General features: G+C 39.4%; 1 protein-coding gene and 1 pseudogene across 1 annotated transcript; both read left to right on the top strand.

Annotated features, from left to right (window-relative positions):
- The first annotated feature begins 1,598 nt into the window (after positions 1-1,598).
- On the top strand, positions 1,599-15,272 carry LOC142853878 (acidic mammalian chitinase-like). The gene is made up of 9 exons (XM_075979031.1): positions 1,599-1,795; positions 7,062-7,118; positions 7,787-7,952; positions 12,066-12,190; positions 12,375-12,498; positions 12,769-12,954; positions 13,719-13,838; positions 13,925-14,063; positions 14,910-15,272. The coding sequence occupies exons 1-9, from the start codon at positions 1,719-1,721 to the stop codon at positions 15,167-15,169; spliced, it is 1,254 nt and encodes a 417-aa protein (XP_075835146.1). The 5' UTR covers positions 1,599-1,718; the 3' UTR covers positions 15,170-15,272.
- Positions 15,273-20,002: 4,730 nt separating this feature from the next.
- Positions 20,003-23,722, top strand: LOC142854049 (small ubiquitin-related modifier 2-like; annotated as a pseudogene).
- The last annotated feature ends 499 nt before the right edge of the window (positions 23,723-24,221 follow it).

Below are 24,221 nucleotides of genomic sequence, written 5' to 3'. Positions count from 1 at the left end.
TATCTGCTTTAAATTTGTGATTTAGAAACTTTATTTTTCTTCAAAGACTTTTCAAAGGGATACTGAAACCCAATGTATAAAAGAAGCAGCGGCCCACTTCTCTTGACAGTGTTCAAGCTCGTGGTTCTAGTACTCAGGCGACACAGGCAGGAGGTTCTCCATGTCAAGGCCAGATTGGGCCGTAGAGTGAGATGATGCCTAAAAGAAAGTGCTCTATTGAAGCCAAGGAGCAGCTTCTGGAGGCTTCCGTCATACATTCTCTAGGAAAACTTCTCTGAAGATGCTTCTAACATATTCCTGCTGCTCGACTCACTGCTGTGAAGGATGTCTTATCTGTTGAAGTCCTGAGCTCATATCAGCTCTGGAAATGAGACACATCTGATGCATGGTCACTGAGTGCAATGAATTCGGAGCAATTTCAGTCAGCCCTGCTTTGGAGATAGTAGATTTCATACTTACAAAAGTTATGACCCAGAATGGAGAAAAAGGTAAAGGGTATTTTTGATCAACTGGTAAAGTGTAGATCAAAGAATGTTTACTGAAAAGTTCGCCCTTTTACACAAGTCACAACACGTGGTAAACCAGATGAACCATAAGTCTCTAGAGTTATATTTGAGAGGATTCAAAGAGCTGGTTCAGAACAAATGTGTATTTTCTCTCACTAGGTCTGGCCCTTCTGCTGAATGCTTATTTGGGTAAGTCACAATTCCATGTTTTATTGGCTACAAAATGATTAGATACCATAAAACTCAAACACCCAAATTTACATAAAACAATCGTCTGATTAATATAATTAAAAATACACCCAGGTAAAGTCAGACTTCTGTCTTTGTGGGACCACCAGCTCTTCAATATTGACACTGAGACTTATTATTAATTATGGGAGCCTGGCTTTTAGCTTAGGCTTATTACCAACTAACTCTATGACTAAAATTAACCTGTTTTTATAAGTCTACATTCTACTATATGGCCTGTCTCCATATATATGTCTGTCTCCCCTTCTGTATGCCTGACCTATTCCTTAACTCACTGGCATCACTCTTGCAGGCAGATTCTAACTGCCTGAGTGTCTCCTTCTGCTTAGAATTCCTGCCTTTCCTTTCCTGTCTAGTTTTTGGCCACTCAGATTTTTTTATTAATACAATCACAGTGACACAACTTCAGACAGTGTACAAATATCCAGCATCACCCCATTGTTACTCTATTTGGGAAATAAAAAAAGAGATATAATATAATAGAAAGAGAGAGATGGGTTTGTTTTGTGTAAGAATAGACTTTTAGCTCAGTCATTACTACTATCCTCTATAGCTCGACCACCTAAGGGTTCTTAAATTATCATTCACTGAGCTTCATGGGACCACTGGACTCGAAGAACTATGAGTATTCTATCTTAGAAGAAGTCTAAGATTTTCCAAACTCTCAAAGAGAATATATACAATATCTTAACTCATCTGCAGGAGTGCTCAACTAGTCACCTCCAGCTGGAGATAAGGCTTATGAGATGGGTGGGTGGGGCATAAGCAAAGCACAAACTTTCATCATAGTTCAGTGATATCTATACTGGACCATCATCCTTATTTTTAACCACCACAGGGTCTGCCTACAAACTGGTATGCTACTTCTCCAACTGGGCCCAGTATCGGCCAGGCCTTGGGCGTTTCACACCCGATAACATTGACCCTTGCCTGTGTACTCACCTGATCTATGCTTTTGCTGGGATGCAGAACAATGAGATCACCACCATAGAATGGAATGATGTAGAGTTATACAAAGCTTTCAATGGCCTCAAAAACAGGTAAAAGAAAGGGGTAAATATCTAAATTAATATTATTTGAACAAGTTGTTGCCAAGTCCCAGTTCCTTTAAAGATATTAGTCAAAACTGATTATCACAGGTCAATGTTTATTATCAATCTATAGTCTATCTATCATCTATCTATCTATCTATCTATCTATCTATCTATCTATCTATCTATCTATCTATCTACCTATCTATCTATCTATCTACCTATCATCTATCTGTCTATCTTTGTATCTATTATCTATGATCTTTTACTTTTAAAAATTAATTTTTAGAATTTGTATAAATGTATTCAAATCATATTACTACCTTCTCAATATTCCTCAGATGCTCTCTCTTTCTCTACCTATACAATTTTATTGTCCTCATCTTTGTTTTAAACTCACGTAGTCTAATTTGTGCTTTCTATATATTCCTAAGTGTGTGGGAATTAACTGGAATATTGTTTGTCTACAAGGAGTCAACCACTCTCCCAGAACCTATCATTTGGCACCAGTGCTTCACTAGAGATGTGACCTTATGCCCACCCTCTTTTTCCATGATGGTATTTAGTCTAGCTTGAGATCTTGGATGTCTTGTGCAGGGTGTTCCACCTGCAGTGAAGTGTATTCATATGTGCAACTTCCCCGTTGTTTCTGGAAAACAACATATTGTAGTCCACTGTCTCTGCTTTTTTTCTACCTTCTCTTCTGTGATATTTCCCTGTTTGATTTATGGCTTGGTGCACATAATAAAACTCATAAAGGCATTACTGTCAGGACCAAGAACCTGTGGATAAACAGGTTCTTTTGCTTTCTTGTTGATACAAATGGTTTTCAAAATATGATACAATGATATGAATTGAAGGCCCTACCTTGAAGAGATAAGCTCTGAATTCATTCTATCTGATTCAAAGTTTGTATTGCTGACCTACATCTCTTTAATCCTTTCTTTCTCTGCTTAAACATTATAACTTTAATATGATCATTTTTGCTTCATTTTATTTTTTCATGTTTATCTATCTTTTAGAAGCCTATTGTTTTCTAATAATAGTAAAGAAGGGAATGAATACACAGAGAAGAGTAAAGGTGAAAGCGTGAGAGTTTTTGAGGGGGGAGAAATAATAATCAGGGTGTATTGTATGACAAGAAATCTATTTTCAATGCAAAAAATAAAATTCTGCCATCTACTTTTCTGAGATCAAATATTTTAGATTCTGATTATAAGTGAGATCTTGTATTATTTGTTAATCTATGTCTTTAATTTTTAATTTCAGCTAACATGTCTTCAAAATTAAAAATTTTGTTCCAAATGGCAGATTTTATTCTTTTAAATATTGTATAACATATTTAATTGCATATTATAGCACGTGGTTTCTAAAGTTTCATTCTTTTCTATACATTTGCAGTGATTTTGTACCTTAAATAACTAATAATAATGCTACAATGAATATTGAAGTGCTATCATTGACAATATGGCTTATCTATTCTGTTTTTGATAAAATCCACTCTCAATAATGTTTCAGTTTACATTTTTTCCTGAAGAGTAATGGGCCAACTATTTTTATATATCTTTAGGACATTTATATTATTATTTGAAAAATCTATTCAAGGTCTTCTCTCTTTTACAATTAGGTTGTTTCCTTGAAATTGAGATGAGTTCTTCATATGTTTGGGATAGCATTCCTAGCAAGATAAATAGTTTGCAGATATTTTCTCCTCTTCGTTAAGCTGAAAATCAATCTACTTCAAGATCCAGTCCATCACTCATGGGTATATACTCATGATGAATTCTACATCTTACTATAGAGATACTTGCTTATCCATGGTCACTGCTGTTCTATTCATAATGACCAGAAATGGGAAAGAGATTAATTGTCCATCAGCTGAGGAGTAGATAATGAAAACATGACACATTTATACAATATAGTATTATTCAACTGTCAAGAAAAATGACATTTGCATGTAAATGGATGGAGTTAGAAACTATCATCCTGAGCTAGGTAACCCAGACCCAAAGGATAATCATCACATGTTTTTTCATATATGTGGATGTTTGACTTTAAGCTTTGCATATGTGTGCTTCATCTGAATAGCTAAAGAGGTTATGTAATTAAAAAGGGATCAGGCAGGAGGATACACTCTTCCAAAACAGAAAACAAAATATAGTTTTATAAAGAGATAAAAGGAAAATAGAATAGGAAGACTAAGTCGTGGAGGGGATGGTGGGCTGAATAAAGGAGAGAATAAGGGGAGTGACAATCTACATTAAAAGCTTTTTGACAAATCATATGGAAACCTATTACTATAGAGATTATATATATATATTAGATTACATATTATATATAAAGATATTTTTCTTTTATTGAAGATAGATTCTCTTATCATACAACATATCAAGATTACAGTTTCCCCTTCCTCTTCTCCCATTCTTTCCTACTTCCCTTTCCTGAAAGAGTACTCCCTTTCTGTCTTTCATTAGGAAAGAAAAGACTTCTAAAAATAATAATTGAACATGATAAGAATAAGATAAAACTACCATATTGAAGTTGGACATGGAAAACCAACAGTAGAAAAAGATTATGAAGCACAGTCTCAAGAATCACAGCTCCACTTGCTTTCACAGTGAGGAGTACCATAATATGCTAAACTAATAGTTATAATATGTATGAAGAAAACTTGTTCTTGGCCACTGTAGACCATGAGCTTATATGTACTTGTTTAGTTGATTCAGAAGTTCTTGGTCTTCTGGTGTACTCTATCTCCTCTTCATCTTAGGACCTTTCTGCCAGCCTGGTGGAGGTGGCACATGTCTTTAATCCCAGCAGTCAGCAGTCAGGTTCAGGCAAATGTCTGTGAATTCAAAACCAGCATGGACTACAGAATGAATACAGGATATCCAAAGCTACACAGAAAAAACTCTGTTTAAAAAACAAAACAAAGCAAAAATGTATCTGCTTCTCATTTGGCAGGATTCCCTGAGCTCAGAGGGGGAGGACTTGATGTAGACCTCTCAGTTTCACTCTCTCAATGTATAATGTCTGACTGTGGGTCTCTGACTCTGTTCCCATCTGCTGTCAGAAGAAGTCTTTTTGATGATGATTGGATAAGGTCTATGACTATAGCAGAATACTATTGGGAGTCATTTTATTTGTATTTATTTCTTTATAGATCAGTAGTGTTTTGTTTTACCCTAGTTCTTTGGGTTATCCATTTGCTCGTTCTTGACTACCCTAGAATATCAGGCATGAGTTCCTTTTGTGGAGTGGGCCTTAGGTCAAATCAGACATTGGTTGGCTTCTCACAGTAGTTCTGTGCCACAATTGTAGTAGCGTATTTTGTAGCAGGACAGATTGTAGATTTTGTGCCTGGGTTGGTGTCTATGTTTGTGTTTCAGTAGGTTGCAAAGTACTTTCCCACACCAAAGAGACTAGGACACAGGGTTGAAGGCTACATGTGGGCACCAGCTTAGCTTCTCCATGTTCAATGAGATGTGTGGATGTTTTCCTTGGCAATGGGTCCCCACTGTCATTATGTGGAGAATGGCCTTTTGTTTTAGCAACATCCTGGGTGTTTTGGGGAATTTCCAAAGGATGCCCTTGGCCAACAACTCAATTAAATGTAACCGGTCCTACAACTGAATAGCTTACCTGGCTAAAAGTGGTGAATAGTTGAGATATCATATCTCCCATTATTAGTAATCCTCATGAGGGTCACCTTTATAGATTTGAGGACATTTCCATTTTATTAGGTTTCCACTCAACAACCCTAAATTCCCCTCCCCATTCTAACTGTGTAGTTGGAACTTTTTCTCTCCTACCAGTCAGGTCGTAATGCAGAACATGGAGACTTTCTTAATTATGAAAGCTCAGTTAATAACTTAGGCTGGTTTCTAACTAGCTCCTAGAACTTAAATTAACCCATTTCTATCAATTTGCATGTTGCCACATGGCTCTTGGCTTGTTAAATTTTCCTTTTCATTGTTTTTCTTGAGCTATACATTTTTCTTCACTCCCTTCACTTTTTCCCCCACCTCTACCCTCTCTCCTGACCTCCAAGCCACCAAGTTATTCAGGAGATGTTGCCATTTTCTCCTTCCTATACAGATCCTTGAATGTCTCTCTTGGGTGTCCCCTTTGTTGTTTAGATTCTCTGGGGTTGTGGACTGTAGGCTGGTTTTTCTTTGCTTTCTGTCTAAAAACCACTTATTTAGTGAGTGCATATTATATTTGCTTTTCTGGGCTTGGTTTACCTCACTCAATAGGATTTTTTTCTAGATCCACCCATTTGCCCGCAAATTTCAAGATGTCATTATGTTTTACTTTTGTGCAGTACTCCATTGTGTAAATGTAACACATCTTCTTTAACCATTCTTCAGTTGAGGAGTAGCTAGGTTGTTTACAGGTTCTGGTTATTATGAGTAGTGCTGCTTTGAACACAGTTGATCACATGTTCTTGTGGTATGGTTGAGCATCCTTTGGGTATATACCAAACAACAGTATTGCTAGGTCTTGAGATAGATTATTTCCTTATATTCTGAGAAACCCCCATACTGTTTCCCAAAGTAGTTGTACAAGTTTTCACTCCCACCATCAATGGAGGAACATTCTTGAAGCAATTAGAAATATAAGATATTTTCATTACAGTTTTTAATAGTGATACTACAGCTATGAAATAGCAATGAAATAATTTTATGGTTGGGGTCACCCCAACATGAGGAACTGTATTAAAGGGTAACAGCATCAGGAAGGTTGAGAACCATTGCCCTAAAGTAATATTCTCAGAAACTTAGGGGAAAGGAAAATAAACCTAGAGTTTTCATGTCCTCTCACAATCCTTGCACTTAATTCTTATGATACAGTCATTTCATTACCACCATTCCCATCTGTTTGTAAAGTCAAGTCAATTAACTTATACTAATTATTATAGTGTATACTAAAGTAATTACACTTTAGCATTATTCAACACTTTATCTGATAAAACAGCAAGGAGGTAATTATGCTTTTAAGTTATATGTAGTACAAATACTGTTAGTACAAGACAATAAGACTGAAGAGTTATATAGATCTGATTTCTCCGAGTGGCTCTGACCTCATTTATGGTGATAATAAAGTTTTAGTGGTGGAAGAAAATACCTCAAATAAATCTTCAGCAGACAGTATGACACCAGCCCTTCATAGTTTCAACAGACACAATACTATAAACAACAATGCTGTTTTAAATGGCAGGACGCATGAATTTAAACATTTCTCTGTTTTTTTTTTTTTTTTTTTTGCTTTAAAGGAATAGCAAATTGAAAACCCTCTTGGCCATTGGAGGCTGGAACTTTGGATCTGGCCCGTAAGTTCTCTTTAGAAAAGCAATTGTTCATTAAAAGTGATACATTTCAAGCCTTTTAGATTTCAAAACTCCTGATGGATATTAAGGACCTCCATTAAATTAAGGTCTAACTTAATAAAGTACCATAAAAAGTCATAATTCTTATTGGAAAATTTTAGGATGTCTATTGTGACTTTCCTAGGGATAAATTTTGATGGATGCTTTGGGATGCCATCCTCTGAGTTTTAGTTGCTTGCTTCTAAAGAAGCCTCTTCATAAAGTATATAAAAAGCACAAGGACTGATGAAGGTTGTGTATATCTATTGTCTGTCTTCCTGACAGGTATACCAACAAGACTTACTTGAATACACATGAACTTGGAGTGTATTTGAAGATACAGAATTGTCTGTGAACTAAATTGGTTAGGCATGAAAAACAACAAGGCAATTTGCAAAAAAAAAAACCCATCTAAGTTGGGAGTGGGGATGAATGATAGGATAATGTGGATTCTGAGGTACTGTGACTGGCAAGAGTAATAATTGCAAAGAGAGAACCCTGGAATGTACTTTAATTCTCAATCAGGTTTTGGATAAGGACAGTGAGGAAGAAATTGAACTGCAAACTGTTTTTATTCTGATACATAAAAAAAATGTCAAGATCTTATTCTGCCTTATTTTGGTTTGTCTCAGCTTCACTACCATGGTCTCTACTTCCCAGAACCGCAACACCTTCATCACTTCAGCCATCAAATTCCTGCGCCAGTATGGGTTTGATGGACTGGATCTGGACTGGGAATACCCAGGCTCTCGTGGAAGCCCTCCTGGTGACAAGCATCTCTTCACTGTCCTGGTGAAGGTGAGAAAAATGGGAAGAGGTGGTATCCCCATAATTCAAAGCCTATTTTTTTCCAAGGACAACTGAGTGCTTTCATAGTAGAACCAAATATGACTTGATAATTATGGAATTTTAGCATAGTAAGGGTACTTAGATACCATACACTGCTTGAACAAACTATGTCTTGGACATTACTCTATATACTGTTTTCAGAACAATTCATTTCATCTTAACATTTACTCTATTATGTAGGTTTGCTAAGCACTAGGGCCCTCATTTTATAGATAAGCAACCTAGGCACTGAAAATATGTAAGTATATTGACTGTCACAGAGCTAGTAAGTGTCACTAATACCCATGCTGTCTGTTACTGAGCCATTGCTCAAAACTATCTACTGTTATTGAGGAATTTAGCTCTGTGAAAGTTATTTGGTAAAAGCCAAAACCAAGGATAAGGCAGAATCTTGACTTTATAGAACACATATCTGAGGAATGAAGCATAAGCAATAACTCTAGCACGTTTTGATAAATACTGATGTAATAACGGTCTACAGACTCCAAAACCAAATGAGGAGTTACCTGATTCTGCTGTTGTGCAAAGACACAAGGAGCATTCTAGGTAAAGTGATGTTGGACTTCATTGAGAGAACTTGGTGTTATCCAATTCAGTGAGGGTAGAAATCACACAAGAGAAGACAGATTTGTGTGTGCAAGTGGGGAACGAGTTTCAAGCCTGTGAGAACAAATAGGTGGCAAGAATCAGATCATGTGGAGACTTTTATATCAAGTTAAAGAATTCTGAACTCACCTAAGGACAACGTAGATCTTTGAAAGATTTCATGACCAATAAATATGACAAGACTTGGAATTTTGGAATGGTTATTTTTGGATTAACTATGACTCATGAATTGGGAGTGCTGAGGCAGGATAAAGCAGGAGTTCAAAAGAAGTAAGTGAAGCAAAAGGTGACCAAGATTCCCCTAGTGGCCTTAAGACTGGAAGAAGAAGAATAGACAGAGATCTATAAAAAGAACAAATATCAGTAAGAATTGGGTTTGAAGTAGAAAGGATTCCTAGTTTTCTGATTTGGAAGACTAATTTTATTTTAGTGGAGCTGGTATAGATAGGGAGAATAATAAGGTTGTTTTATTTAGCTTTGAATATGCATATGTCACATCTGGAATAACCACAAATAATTGAATAAATACCAATCTAGAGGTCACAATAAAAAACACTACTGAGCTCATCAGCAAATGTATATAATTGCTAAGGAAAAATAAATGGAATGGTAAAGCAATAGTTATTATGTTTGTCAAATTGGGAAAGAAATTGGAAGTTAATAAATTGACTCTTTACACCACAGTAATAAGAAAACCTGTTTTTATTTGTTTTTGTTGTTTTTATTTTTGTACATTGGGAGTGGAAGCAGTGATAAGAGGTTTAAAAACAGTATAGCAAAGTAGGATGCATATTGGAGTTGTTTCTGTATTTGATGTTCAAGAGTGAATATCTTAGCATGCACCTTCTGCGTGTGTAGTTTCCACCGTGTAAATGAGTGAAGTCCTGACTATGCACCTACTAAACACATCCTTTCCTGTCATACAATCTCTTCCAGGAAAATCAAGCCTGTATAATTGAGGGACACAAAAGTTAGGTAGTCTTGGTTGATCAGTTTCATAGAAGGCAGTCTAAGGTGAGGTAGTATTGTGGTTTTATTTGGCACTTCTAGTTAGCAGTTTGGCTGGAGACAAGGTTTTTTTTTAATTTTTATATATATTTTTTTATTGAGAAAAGGAAAAAAAAACAAGTTTCCGCCTCCTCCCAGCCTCCCATTTCCCTCCCCCTCCTTCCACCCTCCTCCCCCTCCCCCCACCTTTCTCCACCTCCCCCCACTCCTTTCCCCCTCCCTCTCCAGTCCAAAGAGCAGTCAGGGTTCCCTGCCCTGTGGAAAGTCCTAGGTCCTCCCCCCTCCATCCATATCTAGGAAGGTGAACATCCAAACTGGCTAGGCTCCCACAAAGCCAGAACATGAAGTAAGATCAAAACCCTGTGCCATTGTCCTTGGCTTCTCATCAGCCCTCATTGTTTGCCATGTTCAGAGAGTCCAGTTTTATCCCATGCTTTTTCAGTCACAGTCCAGCTGGCCTTGGTGAGCTCCCAATAGATCAGCTCCACTGTCTCAGTGGGTGGGTGCACCCCTCGTGGTCCCGACTTCCTTCCTCATGTTTCCCTCCTTCTGCTCCTCATTGGGACCTTGGGAGCTCAGTCCAGTGCTCCAGTGTGGGTCTCTGTCTCAATCTCCATCCATCACCAGATGAAGGTTTTTTTTTTTTTTAATTTATGAACCAAACTTGTGAAATTAAGCTGTACATTTTCTGACCTTTCAGTGACCTCACCATAACATGGGTTTCAGATAATAATGTAAATTATTTTCTTCATCAATTCATGCGTCAGATGTTGCCAAACAAACCTTTTCTACACTATTGCTCTCATTTGCTAATCAAAAGCTGGTTGGCTGATATCTGGGCAGGAAGTGTAAGAGCCGGACTAGTAGAATTTTGGGAAGGGGAAGGTCAGACACAGAAAGCCACCAGAGATAAGCAAGATGAGAACGTTGAACCGAGAAAAGGTACCAAGCCACTTGGCTAAACAGAGATAAGAGTTATTGATTAATTTAAGTGTAACAGTTAGTTAGTAACAAGACTGAGCTGTTGTCTGAGCACTTTTGAATAATATTAATCATTTGGTTTGGTTATTTGGTACTAATCAGTTGGGATAGGATAACATCTGTTTACAATCAGATCATCAACTGGCTTCATAATAACTTCATTTTTAAACTAGTGAGATGCTTTGGTAGGTAATGTTTTTGTCCAGGCATGAGAACCTGAGCTCAAGTTTCTAGCGCCCACGTTAGGCCAAATGCAGCAATGCACATCCGCAATCTAGGGTTCCTATAGAGATGGGAGGGAGAGACAGGAGCATCCCTGGAAGCGTGTGGACGAGCTAGTCTGGCAAGCACAGTAGCAAAAAACAAAATGAACTGCCTCAGGGAAGGTAGAAGGTGAGACTGGCAACTGTGGTTGTCACATGTGCTTGGACTCACACATGTGAACAGGAACATTTTATGTGTGTGTATGTATACGGTACATGTATGTGGGGTGTCATTCCACAGACATTGTCCTCTTTGATTTTTGAGTCAGTTTCTCAGGATCCTAAAAATAATAATTGGCACAGGCCAGCTGGCCAGTGCACCCTAGGATCTTTCTGTCTCAGTTTCATCAGAACCAAGATTAACAAAAATGTGCCGCTTTGCTTTGCTTAAACATTTTATGTGCGTTCTGTGGGAATTGAACTCTTGAACCCAGGTCCTTCTGCCTGCCTGGTAAGCACTTCATCCACTGAGATATTTCCACAGGCTCACTTTAGTCTTTGTTGAATAGCTCCAAAGATCAGAAATGGCAATCTTTTCTTAGCCAAAACATGACCACTGTAAATTATAACATATAATCATTGACTGCAGTTCTGTTCAATGAAGTGACATAGAATAAAACCACAGACATTACAATATCTGTGTTTCCCATTTGAAGACAGACAAAACATTCTGCTTATATTCTTCTTCCAGTAAAATATTTCAGTTTTTAAACTATAACCTACACAGCAATGTTCAGAGGTATCCCTGGAATACCCTCTGGTGATGCAAATGCCATTATCAGAGCTCAACTTAGCGTTCCAAATACATGAGAGTCATACAGAATGCAGGTGAACTAACATCTGTCACTGAGTTGGACCTGTCACCCAGACCTTGCCACCTTCCCCTCTTGCTAATTCAGTACACTACTGAATGATATATTGGTGTTGTAAGGTGAATGGAAGCAACTTTCTATACTGCTGGAAACTAGATAAAGGGCGCCAATGAGAGTGTAGCTTCAGAAAATTTCCAGCTGTCATGCATATTGCATAGCTGTAATTCTTAAAATTAATGTTATCTATACTATTGAAATTATTAAGATATTGATAGACTAAATCAGACAAAATAGATGAAAGCACTTTAGAGAAGAAAGACGCTGTGAAAACATGGATTCATTGTATGTACATCTCTGAAACTAACTTCAAATATGCTTGCCTTGTTCTACAGGAGATTCGTGAAGCTTTTGAGAAGGAGGCTAATGAGAACAACAAGCCCAGGTTGTTGATAACTGCGGCTGTAGCTGCTGGCGTTTCCACCATTGAGGCTGGCTACGAGATCCGTGAACTTTCCCAGTGAGTGATGTACTTATTCTAAACTTCTGCAGGAATAATTAAAGCACTGTGGTTATGCTAGAAATGTCTTGCACTCAAAGACCTTGTTTGTGAATTTGCTTTGGAATAGGTGTCTTTGTTGGCATAGATGTGATAAACAGTTGTCAGAAACTTTTAAATACGTTTAAATCTTACTACCTATCAGGTACCTAGATCACATCCATGTCATGACATATGACCTCCATGGCTCCTGGGATGGCTACACAGGAGAGAACAGTCCCCTCTACAAAGACCCTACTGACACTGGCAGCAATGCTTACCTCAATGTGGTAAGACCCTACAGGAATGCAGACTAGGGGTAAAGTAAACCATATGGAAATAAGGCCTCCAATTTACCCAAATTCAGCAACTGTCCAAATTAGATAAAGATCTTCTTAAGTTACTGGCCATATTTCATGAACTATAACTTCATCAAAAGTTTTTGAAAAGAAAATATCAAGGAATAAATCCATTGGTTATGAGCATCTTATAATTTGCCTGCTAAAACAGGGAACTAATATAATTAAATACTGACCATTGCCTCTTTACTGCCATTACAGGAGTATGCCATGAATTACTGGAAGAACAATGGAGCACCAGCTGAGAAGCTCATTGTTGGATTCCCAGAATATGGACACAGTTTTCTTCTGAGCAACCCCTCCAATAATGGAATTGGTGCCCCTACCTCTGGTGCTGGCCCTGCTGGACCCTATACCAGGGAGGCTGGGTTCTGGGCCTACTACGAGGTCAGTAGATTGGCTGTCTAGTGCTCTGTGAATTTCACATTCAATATTTTACATAGCCTTCAGTTTATGATCTCCTGGATCTGAAAGTTCATTTTTCCTATTACCTACCTGTAGTATACAGTTCACTCCTGGTGCCATATGTTTGGATAACAAGCTTCTAAATTTAATCCAAATATTTCTTCAAGCAAAAGATCATGCTCCCAAGAACAGTTACATTAGCATAGAAAGAAACCAAATGAACATATTTCTCATTCTACTATAGATTCCAATATTCTAGTACTAAAATAGGGATAAAATGTAAGAACTTGATAAATAACTCCATCTGGGAGTGTACACTATTTACCTAGAATGCAACAGCCCTGGATATAATTTCTAGTAGCATAGGACAAAACAAAGTAGTAAGATGTTGTACAATGACATTTTGTAAAAAATATTCCAAGCCTTTTGGTCATTCATTTAATCTGAACATTTAGGAAGTTCAAGCAGTCCTATGTCCAAAGCAAAGCATAGACAGAGTCTACCTTAAAAAGGGAATACTAGGGGTGTGATGTAGCCCAGCGATAGTCTGTACTGAGCAAGTCATGTCCTGCGTCCATTGCCACCACTGCCATGATGAAAACAACTCATTTTTTTTTAACCACAAACAAAACTGAATCATAAAGTTGAGGTAGCCCCAACTGAAGATATAGAAAAGAAAGAAATCAATGTTTTCTCTCTTTCATGAAATTAACATGTGAACGGTTGAAATCTCTTGATGTTTAAAGATTTGCACCTTCCTGAAAAATGGAGCCACTGAGGTCTGGGATGCAGCTCAGGAAGTGCCCTATGCCTATAAAGGCAATGAGTGGGTTGGCTATGACAATGTTAGGAGCTTCGATGTCAAGGTAAGGTCAGCTCCTTGGATTTGCTGACATCACAGCACCAAGCCTCAGGAAATCAAATTAACCTTACATTTTCGATCTTTAAACAGACTCAGTGGCTTAAGCAGAACAATTTTGGAGGTGCCATGATCTGGGCCATTGATCTTGATGACTTCACTGGCTCTTTCTGTGATCAGGGCAAATTCCCTCTGACCTCTACTCTGAATAAGGCCCTCGGTGTGTCCACAAGTAAGTGACGACCTGAGTATGCAGATGGCGTGTTTCTAATGTCCCTTTATCATTATAAAGGCAGGCTTGGCATGCTCACCCCCATTGCATGGGGTATACTCTTCCCATTCCATTCCCTTGTTCTTGCCCAGGCAACCTTTCCTAAATCTCAACTTCTAGTGGAATTTTGGGAAACCAGCCTAACTTTGGTGTGTGTGGGAACAATTTTTATTTTCTTTTATTGAGCTATACATTTTCTCTGCTCTCCTCCTTGCCTCTCCCTTCCCCCTCAACCCTCTCCCATGGTCCCCCTGCTCCCAATTTACTCAGGAGATCTGGAAAATTTATTTAGGACTTCAAGGTTCGTAAGAGTCTGCAGAAATTGTGCTTATCTTTAGCATACAAATCGGTATGTGTCCTTTAATGAGTGTGTGTGTATGTGTGTGTGTGTGTGTGTGTGTGTGTGTGTATGTGTTATTCAATGTCTTGCTTAGGTTCCTGTGATGAAATAACAGGAAGTCATGCCAGTAGTACTCTTATTTATCCACAACTCAGGGAATGTCTCAATCTCTCTATCTGTTTCTAGAATTTTTCTCCGAGGTATTAATATTCAGATCTTAAAACCATCTCTTTGTGCTAATTTGTGAATGCCTTAGATGGCAAAAGAGAGAAAAATAAAAATCGGGACTGGATCCACACTTTTTTCTTTATTCCTGATATGTAATTGTCTTTGAGTCTCTTCAGGTGTGAGACTTCAGCTAATTGCATCCCCTCCTGGCAATAATGTACCTAGTTTTCTTTACTTAGATGTGAAATTCATAGCCATAGCAGGACCACCCCTCTACTCTCTCTATTATTATATTTTAGGCTGCACAGCCCCTGATGTGCCTACTGAACCTTCTGAGCCAGTGACTTCTCCTCCAGGAACTGGAAGTGGGAGTGGGAGTGGGAGCTCTGGAGGAAGCTCTGAAGGCAGTGGATTCTGTGCTGGCAAGGCTGATGGCCTGTACCCTGTGGCCGATGACAGAAATGCCTTCTGGCACTGCCACAATGGAATTACATACCAGAAGCACTGTCAGGCAGGGCTAGTATTTGATACTAGCTGTACTTGCTGCAACTGGCCATGAACCTGACTCTGTCACGCTTTCCCAAACTTCTGCACTTTCCTTTAGCTCTTGCCAAAGATATTTTGCTTCCATCTAAAGCTATATAATAAAATCAGTTCCCAAACCTCGGGCGTCCTTGATTTTTCTTCATTTAGAAAGACCAGCTCTCTCTCTCTCTCTCTCTCTCTCTCTCTCTCTCGCGCGCGCGCGCGCGTGCGCGCGCGCGCACGCACGCACGCACACACACACACACACACAGAGAGAGAGAGAGAGAGAGAGAGAGAGAGAGAGAGAGAGAGAGAGAGAGAGAGAGAGAGAGAGAGAGAGAGAGAGAGAGGGAGGGAGAGAGAAGAGAGTGTGACAACATGGTGGAATCACGAATCCTGCATTTTTTTTACCCTCCAATGTTCATGTGCATGATAGCCTGGGCTCTAGAAGATCTTTCATGATGGGTCAGTAACCTAGAGATCATCCCCAAGTCTAGAGAATATACAGTGCTGCTTGCATTGCTAAGGAATAAAATTGAAGATCCGCACTCTCGCTGGGGATCTGGTGCTATTCTAACAACTCTGGAGTTGAAAGCAGTGACTAGATACATGCCATGGACTCCTCTTTGGATGCCTACCTAGCAAAAAGGCTTGCAGGTGTCTTTATCAAGAGTATCAAATTAACTCCTAATGATTTAGTGTCTCTCTAAAGTGTCACCAGAGATGCTTTGTTCTGCAGTAGAATACAATTAATGCAAAGACCCATAACTTGTCAATATGTGGAACATAGGAAACTGTGGAATGCTTATTCCTAAATGAGATATCTACATCACACCCCTCCTCTCAAGACTCAAGGATAACCATAGAAGAGGTTCTTAAAAGATTGTAAGAGTCATAATCAGCAGATAAATACAAGAGAGCAGCATTTTCTGGACACTATCAGAAACATATAACATCACAAAAGTTGTGACAGCATACACAAGAATAACATGCCATAAGCACCATCAATAATCTCTACATCAGCTCTTGCCTCCAGGTTCCTGCTCTTTTTTTTTTTATAATTTTGTCTGACTTCCTTCAGTGATGGACTGTGATGTGGAAGTATAAGTCATATAAACCCTTACCTCTCCAATTTACTTAGGTTATGGTATTTCATGGCAGCAATAGAAACACTAAGACAAACTAAACTAGGACCAGGATAGTGGGGTATTGCTGTGACAATCATGATTATGTCATTTTGGGGAAAACTGTGGAAAGACTTTGGAACTTTGGGCTAGAAAAGCCATTGAGTGTTGAGAGTGAACCATTTTGTGGGAGCTTGGGAGATAAGAATGTTGAGAGCAGAGCAATGATAGAGGAATGGGTGGTAAAGTTTCAGAGAGATGTTTAAAGACTATCAGGGCCATTTGTTATTTTGATTTAAAATTCTGTGGTTCTGATCATTTGGGATTGGAAACTCAAGAGACCAACAATATTGAAATGAAAACTTTGCATTACTGGGAAAACTGATGCTCTTTGATTGAGAAATTAGCAGTGATTAAGAAGAGACTAGAATCATTGAAATGAAAATTTTTAGAGTGTGTTTTTTCAGTCAGCACACCAAAGCTGTCTTCCAGAGGTGGCCAAGGTTGTGTCTCTTTCTGGTAGCCAAACTTTGTAGTGTAAGAGTTACTCAGGTAGTACTGGTTTTAATAGCAGGACATGAAGATGTCGTGGGGAACAGCTAAGGTTTGGCACTGTGGGAGTTCAAGAAAACCCACTGGTGAAGGTATAGCCAGGATAGTAGCTGAAGGCCCAGGACTAAAGGCAGATAAATTGAGGCTTGACACCATGAGAGAGTCAAGAAGAGGGCATTGGTGAAAATGTAGCCCAATTGCAGCAGAGATCCCAATACTTTGAAGATGCTGGTACCATGGGATTAGGATTAGCTCCAAGAACAGCATCAAAGGCCACTGGAGCCACCTGACGCACGGAAGACAAACTGTGTGTCAGTAAAGAGAGAAAGACCTTTCAGAGGTTTCAAGAAGATCAAGAGTGAATCCTATACTTTGGACCTGGAGCTATTTATATGTTGTTGGAGTTTGATTTTTTCTTTGATCAGACTGTGACTGTGTAGTTTTTCCCTCTTGAAAAGTTTTTAACATGATTTTAGTTTTTTAAAAATTTATTTATTTATCAAAAATTTCCATCTCCTCTCCTCCTCCCATTTCCCTCTCACCCCCATTCCCTCTCTCCCTCCCTCTCCAGTCCTAAGAGCAGTCAGGACAGAGAACATGAGCAAGAAAGTCAGGACCGCGAGGGGTGCGTCCATTCACTGAGACAATGGGACTGATCTAATGGGAGTTCACCAAGGCCAGCTGGACTGGGACTGATGGAGCATGTGATCAAACTGGACTCTCTGAATGTGGCTGACAATGAGGGCTGACTGAGAAGCCAGGGACAATGGCACTGAGTTTTGATTCTACTGCATGGACTGGCCTTGTGGGAGCCTAGTCTGTTTGGATGCATCCATTCCTAGACCTGGATGGAGGGGGAAGGACCTTGGACTTCCCACAGGGCAGGAAACCCACCCATGATATCTCTTCCATTTCCCCTTCCCAGAGAGATGTCATTGGCCCACCTTAAGCCCTCCTTGTTACCTAGCCTCTATGATGTGATTTTTGTGTCAAGTTGACAAGGTGTCAATTGTGCTGGAAAGTTTTGTGTCAACTTGACCCAAGCCTTAGTTATCTGAAAAAAGGAATTCTAACAGAAAAAATTATCTTCATAAGATCTAACTGTAGGCAAGTCCGTAAGCATTTATTTATTTAGGGATTGATGGGGAAGGGCCATCCCAGACTGTTGGTCCTGGGTTCTATAAGAAGCAAGCTGATCAAGCCATGGGCAGCAAGCCAGTAAGCAGGACCACTCCAATGCCTCTGTATCATCAACTCCTGCCTCTAAGTCTCTGCCTTGTTAAAGTTCCTGTTCTGAATTCCCTCAAAGATGAACTATGATGTAGAAATATAAGCTAAAATTTCCTTCTTCTCCAACATGGTTTTGTTATGGTGTTTCATTACAACAATAGAAACCCTAATTATGACCATTCTCAACTTGACCACATGTGTTCCAGCAATCAAATTCAGAGCTCAGGTCATTAAACTTTGGTGGTAGGCACCTTTACCTGCTGAGACATTGCTCCCTGTGTGCTGTCTTTACAACAGTTATTTTACTTATTTTGTTTTCCAAGTACCTGGATTTTTTTAAAATATGGTATCTTTAGAAGTTTATACATTCTAAGGTCAGAAAAAACTAAGTTCTCTCTTGGATATTGTATATGCCTCCAATGAAAAAGAAAGATTGTTTAAAAGGATAGCAATAATGAATAAATGATAAATTCAGCCAACTGACCAACTTTAAGATGTGCAGGCCTTAGTGCAGAAACAAAACAAGACAAAAAAATTCAGGCAATGCTATCCTCCTGCAACCTTGGTAGAACTCTGAAACACAGCTTGCTCCAATACTGAAGGGACTTAAGAGGTGAGTGAACAGCCATGTAGCAGGACACCCTACTCTATAGGATCTCCCCAATGGGACAAAACCCCCAGGCACCTTCCCCAATTCCCTCAGCTTTTCTAGCCATCCAGCATGGAGTTTCCTGTGGTTAGGCTCTCCCAAAACCCAAACACATTCACTGGATCCCCCAAGCTACTAGCCACACTCTGCATAAGAGCTGAGAGCTTGCTATAATACTAATAGGGGCAAGAGCTTGCTACAACATTGAGGGTATTAAGAGAGAGCACCAAGAGAGCAAACCAGGAGAGAAGACTAAGAGAGAGGCTTTTTGAGACAGACATTGACAGTACAGAGCAGACCAAGAAAAACTCCCAAACACTCAGACAGCCATAGCAAGGATTGGACCAATAAGCAAAGACACTGTTGGCCTCTTTTGAAGGAAGAGATGGGTAGGCTCCAATGCAAGAATTCATCCAACAGCCTAAAAAGTGACATAGTAACACTAGAATCCAGTGGTCACACAACAGGAAGACTTGATCATTTAAACCCAGTAGAAGTAGAAGAAAATGACTTTAAATGTAACTTTATGAAAATGATGGAGACTTTTAAAGAGTAAATGAAAAACTTCCTTAACGAAATGGAAGAGAAGACGAAAAAAATTAAATTAGCAAATCCCTCAAAGAAACCCAAGAAAAACAAGAAAAAGCAATCGAACAGGTTAAGGAAACAGTTCAAGACTTGAAGACTGAAATAGAGGTAATAAAGACAATATAAATTGAGAGAATTCTGGATATGGAAAATATAGGTAAATGAACAGGAACTACAGAGAAAAGTATAACCAACAGAATAAAAGATATAGAAGAAAGAATCTCAGGCACTGAAGATACTATAGAGGAAATAGACTCATTGGGCAGAGAAAACATTAAATCCAACAAAATCTTAGCGTAAAATATTCAGGAAATCTGGGACACCATGAAAAGACCAAACCTAAGAATAATAGGGGTAGAAGAGGGAGAAGAACTCTAGCTCAAATGCACAGAAAACATATTCAACAAAATCTCTGCAGACAAAAAAATCAAAGAAAACAAACTAATATACATAATATAGACTCTAAATGTATTTCTCATCTTTATATGACTTATTTTTCTTTACTCCTTTAATCTACGACTCTGTACTCTTTTATATTACTTTTAATATCTCTTTAAAGACTTTACTTCTTTTTATAACTGTCTATACTTTTTTTCTCTCTCCCAAGCCTATGTACATTTTTAAATACACTGTGTCTTGTTTAGAGGTCTTTTATGCCTTAATCTGTCCTAATGTGTATCTGAAATCCTTTTCTGACAAGGAACATTTTAAAATGGCAAGCAGTATGGTTGCAGCAGCCCTGGACTTTTGTGGAGGTATGTTTACTGCTAGCTCTGGGACTGCTGGGTGGGAGCCATGCTCACCACCTCAACTCTTGGTAATACTGTAAAGCACATAAACCCTTTTTTTGTCTGAGCAAAACCTAAATCTGCCAGGCAGCATGCTGCACAGCCTAGAAATGTCTCTGTGTATGGTGGCAGGAAACAGCCATGTTTTCCTGCCTGTGCACGCCTAGCAGACCCAATCCAGCTGTTCATACATGTGGAGGTGCTAGGTGGCAGGCATGCTCTCGGTTAGTTTCCTCCTAACTGTTGGGACTGCACCAGAGCGTTGGAATTCCATCAGAGTTGGGGGTTTGGGCCAACTGAGGATGGCCTGAGATGGGAGAAGGAGGGGCAGAGGGTATGCCCTGGGGTTTAAGGCCTAGAGATTAGGGTAAGTTTAGCTGGGAGATCAGTCATTAACTTCTTCTAACTGGTATAGGTGGTATTTGTGCCTATAGGAGCTGCTGATGTTGCTGGGGTAGGTGAGGGTGTTTGGCAGATTGGGTCCTGTGGGAAGAGTCCAGTGGGTGGCAGCAGTGGTGGTGCAGCCTGCCTATAGGTCTTTCACCTGCTAGTGGGCTACTGGGGTCTGTACCAGAGTATTGCGGTTCCAACTTGTGTTTCTTATTCTTTGTCTATATCTACTATTTTAAAATGTGTCTTTTGATAATGTCCCAGGTAACCTGCATGTTTTGTGCCAGAAGTATTTTCAATTTAACATTTTTTTCTGCCTGATGTATCCATTTCTTTTATTGTGTCTCCAATACCTCTGTTTCTTTCATCTCCTGTATTCTGTTGGTAAAGTTTGCCTCTGTGGTTCCTGTTCAAGTTCCTCAAATTTTTACTTCCAGATTTGCCTCAGTTTGGATATTCTTCATTGTTTCTATTTTCACTTTCAAGTCTTAAAGGGTTTTATTTATTTTCTTTCACTATTTGTTTCCATTTTTTTTCTAGATTTCTTTAAGGAATTTGTTTCCTCTTTAAGTACCCCTATCATATTCACAAAGGTTGTCTTAAGGTCTTTTACTTGTACTTCAAATGTGTTGGGATATTCAGGGTCTGCTGTGGTAGGATGACAAGAGTCTAGCAGAATTATACTGATATGCTGTTATTGTGTTTTTACTCTGGTGTTTAGGCATCTGAGCTTGGAATGATAGATGTAGTAATGATTTATGGGTTTGTCTTTGTTGAGTGTGTGTTATATTCCTTCATTTCTGTTTCCTCTCTAGTTCTTAGAGAGTGTGGTGCCGTGTGTTGCCTGTGGGAAAAATCTTCTGGGGTCCTGATAGGTATAGTCACTGGTGGATTCATGTAAAATGTGTTTCTTGTATGAAGACCTTAGATTTAAAAATGGGAATGGGCTATGGTGGTAGATGAACTTTGCAAGAGGGAGGAAAGCCTAGTTTTCCACTAATATGTGCTTAATTGGTCTCCTGGGAATTGGGGCAGGGTATGAAGAGAGGCCACAACTGAAGGTCTTATGTTGAGTTTGAGGTGAACCTGAGGGATTGGTCTTGGAGTATGGGTGGAGAGGAGGGATCTGAAGTTTGCCTCCCTGCTTCCCTGGCAGGAGTGGCCTATGGGGTCCCAGGGATTCCACTCTGGTGTTGGGGATGGGATAAAGCAGCAAGTGGGATAGGATGGTCTAGAATGGGAAGATCTGTAGAATCCGCTGGAGATTGGGAGAAGCACAGACATGTAGTGTATTTTCCAAAAAAAAAAAAAAAAAAAAAAAAAACCATTAACGCTTTTGTTTATTTTTTCCACTTGAACTCTCAGTGATCTCCTTTATATTTGAAATATGGCCTCTTCTACATTATTTTTTTCCCTTGAATGACACAGTGGGTTTGACTATTTAAGCCCACGTGCACTGTAAATTATTGCAAGATCACAGATGAAGGGATTTCAGGAGAATTGTCACCTTACTTGTGGGAACATGGACAAAAGTGTCTCTTCCTTCCCCATTGTTTCTGTTGGAATGTGAACCTCCAACATAGGCTTATAGGTCTGAATATTGGTTCAAGAGCAGGTGGAAATCTTTGGGAAGCTTGTTGAACTTTTACAAGTTAAATTCTGGAGAGAAAAAGTACGTCACCAGGGCTAGTCCTTGAGGTTTTACAGCTCAGCTGTAACTGAACAAACACTTTCTGTTCTCTTTGGTTCCAGAATGTGATTGCTGTGTGACCAGCAGGTGCCTGATACAATGCCTGCCCTGTACTCTGTCTCTTGAGAACTGCAAGGCATAAGAAACCATAGCTCCCCAAAGTTGGGTTTTCTCAGAGTTGTTTACCAAAAACAACAAGACAAATAGCTCAGACAACAGTTAGCCATCACCATATATGAATTTTCAGTGGAAGGTGAATCCTCATGATGACCCCCATTATTGTGAATGATTCTCTACTCAAACTGTTAGTACCTGCAGTATAAACAGTAACAGCAATACAAAAAACTATGGAGAGAGAAGTAACACCTTGGTTGAATAATAAAGCCTCAAGAAATACTCTTTTATATTGGCAGAAATTATATGCTATATATTATACATATTGCTGACAATGGTTCTTACTCTAGGCACAGTGGTTAGCCTAGAAACCATATACATAAAACAAATGAACTTGGTCCGCCGCTGCCGCCTCCTTCTTCTGCCGCTCCTGGTGCTGCCTGTGTGCTCCTTCAGTGGAGACCTGGTGCCTCTTTTTTTTTTTAATTTTTTATTGAGAAAAAAAAGTTTCCGCCTCCTCCCAGCCTCCCATTTCCCTCCCCCTCCTCCCGCCCTTCTCCCCCTCCCCCCACTCCTCTCCCCTTCCCTCTCCAGTCCAAAGAGCAGTCAGGGTTCCCTGCCCTGTGGAAAGTCCAAGGTCCTCCGCGCTCCATCCAGGTCTAGGAAGGTGAGCATCCAAACTGGCTAGGCTCCCACAAAGCCAGAACATGAAGTAGGATCAAAACCCCGTGCCATTGTCCTAGGCTTCTCATCAGCCCTCATTGTTCGCCATGTTCAGAGAGTCCGGTTTTATCCCATGCTTTTTTAGTCACAGTCCAGCTGGCCTTGGTGAGCTCTCAATAGATCAGCCCCACTGTCTCAGTGGGTGGGTGCACTCCTCGTGGTCCTGACTTCCTTGCTCATTTTCTCCCTCCTTCTGCTCCTCATTGGGACCTTGGGAGCTCAGACCTGGTGCCTCTTTTGTGAAGCGGCAGCTGAGGAGACTCTGGCGTTCGCCATGGCATACACGAGAAACCCAAGGAAGGAGTCAAGACCGAGAACAACGATCATATTAATTTGAAAGTGGCGGGGCAGGATGGCTCTGTGGTATAGTTTAAGATGAAGAGGCATACACCACTTAGTAAGCTAATGAAAGCCTATTGTGAGCGACACGGTTTGTCAATGAGGCAGATCAGATTCCGGTGTGATGGGCAGCCAATCAATGAAACAGACACACCCGCACAGTTGGAAATGGAGGATGAAGATAACGATTGATGTGTTCCAGCAGCAGACAGGAGGTGTCTACTAAAAGGAAAACCTGATACTTTACTCCAGAATTTTGTTATAGACCAAGAATACATTCTCAATTAGAAAGCCATAATTTGGTTCCACCACATCCTGACTACTACAGTATAGTTTTCTCTATTCTTTCATTTCCCTGTCCCCATTCCCTTATTGTACATAAAGTAACTGGTGTATGTGCACAAGCATATTGTGCTTTTTTCTTTCTTTCTTTTTTTTTCTTTTTTAAACTAAATGACCCATGTTCTGATTGACAGCAGATGGAGGTGGTCTGGGGGAAAGCACAGTTCTGTGAAAATATCCCCCTGCTCCATTAGTGGCACGCTCATCAGCTCTTATCTTTATATTCCAGGAAGTTATTTTGCTCTCAATGTTTTAACAAAAGAACTCAACCACAAAAATCCTTGCATACCTTGTTCGATTGGAGAATTTTAATGTTTTTCATTTATCATTGTAAATTGACAATTTTATAACTTTTTTGTACATAGCTGTTACATGTAGGGCAATCTGTCTTTAAGTAGGGATAAATTACTCTTGAACCAAATGATCCTAGATAGTTTTCCCTTCAAGTCAAGCGTCTTGTTGTTTAAATAAATTTCTTGTTTAAAAAAAAAACAAAAAAAACCCAAATGAACTCAGTTTGTTCTATTTTTATAAATTTGATCATACATAAAAATAAA

Source organism: Microtus pennsylvanicus, chromosome 7 (assembly GCF_037038515.1).
Source record: "Microtus pennsylvanicus isolate mMicPen1 chromosome 7, mMicPen1.hap1, whole genome shotgun sequence".
Taxonomy (NCBI): Eukaryota; Metazoa; Chordata; class Mammalia; order Rodentia; family Cricetidae; genus Microtus; species Microtus pennsylvanicus.
The sequence above is the reverse complement of the archived record's forward strand: the minus strand, read 5'-3'. Positions and strand labels throughout refer to the sequence as shown.

Excerpts from the sequence above, each read along its gene's own strand:
- LOC142853878 (XM_075979031.1), top strand. The coding sequence starts at position 1,719 with ATGCAGAACAATGAGATCACCACCATAGAATGGAATGATGTAGAGTTA. Across the intron at positions 12,955-13,718 it reads GGTTCTGGGCCTACTACGAG|ATTTGCACCTTCCTGAAAAA; the intron begins GTCAGTAGATTG and ends TGATGTTTAAAG. Across the intron at positions 13,839-13,924 it reads TTAGGAGCTTCGATGTCAAG|ACTCAGTGGCTTAAGCAGAA; the intron begins GTAAGGTCAGCT and ends ATCTTTAAACAG.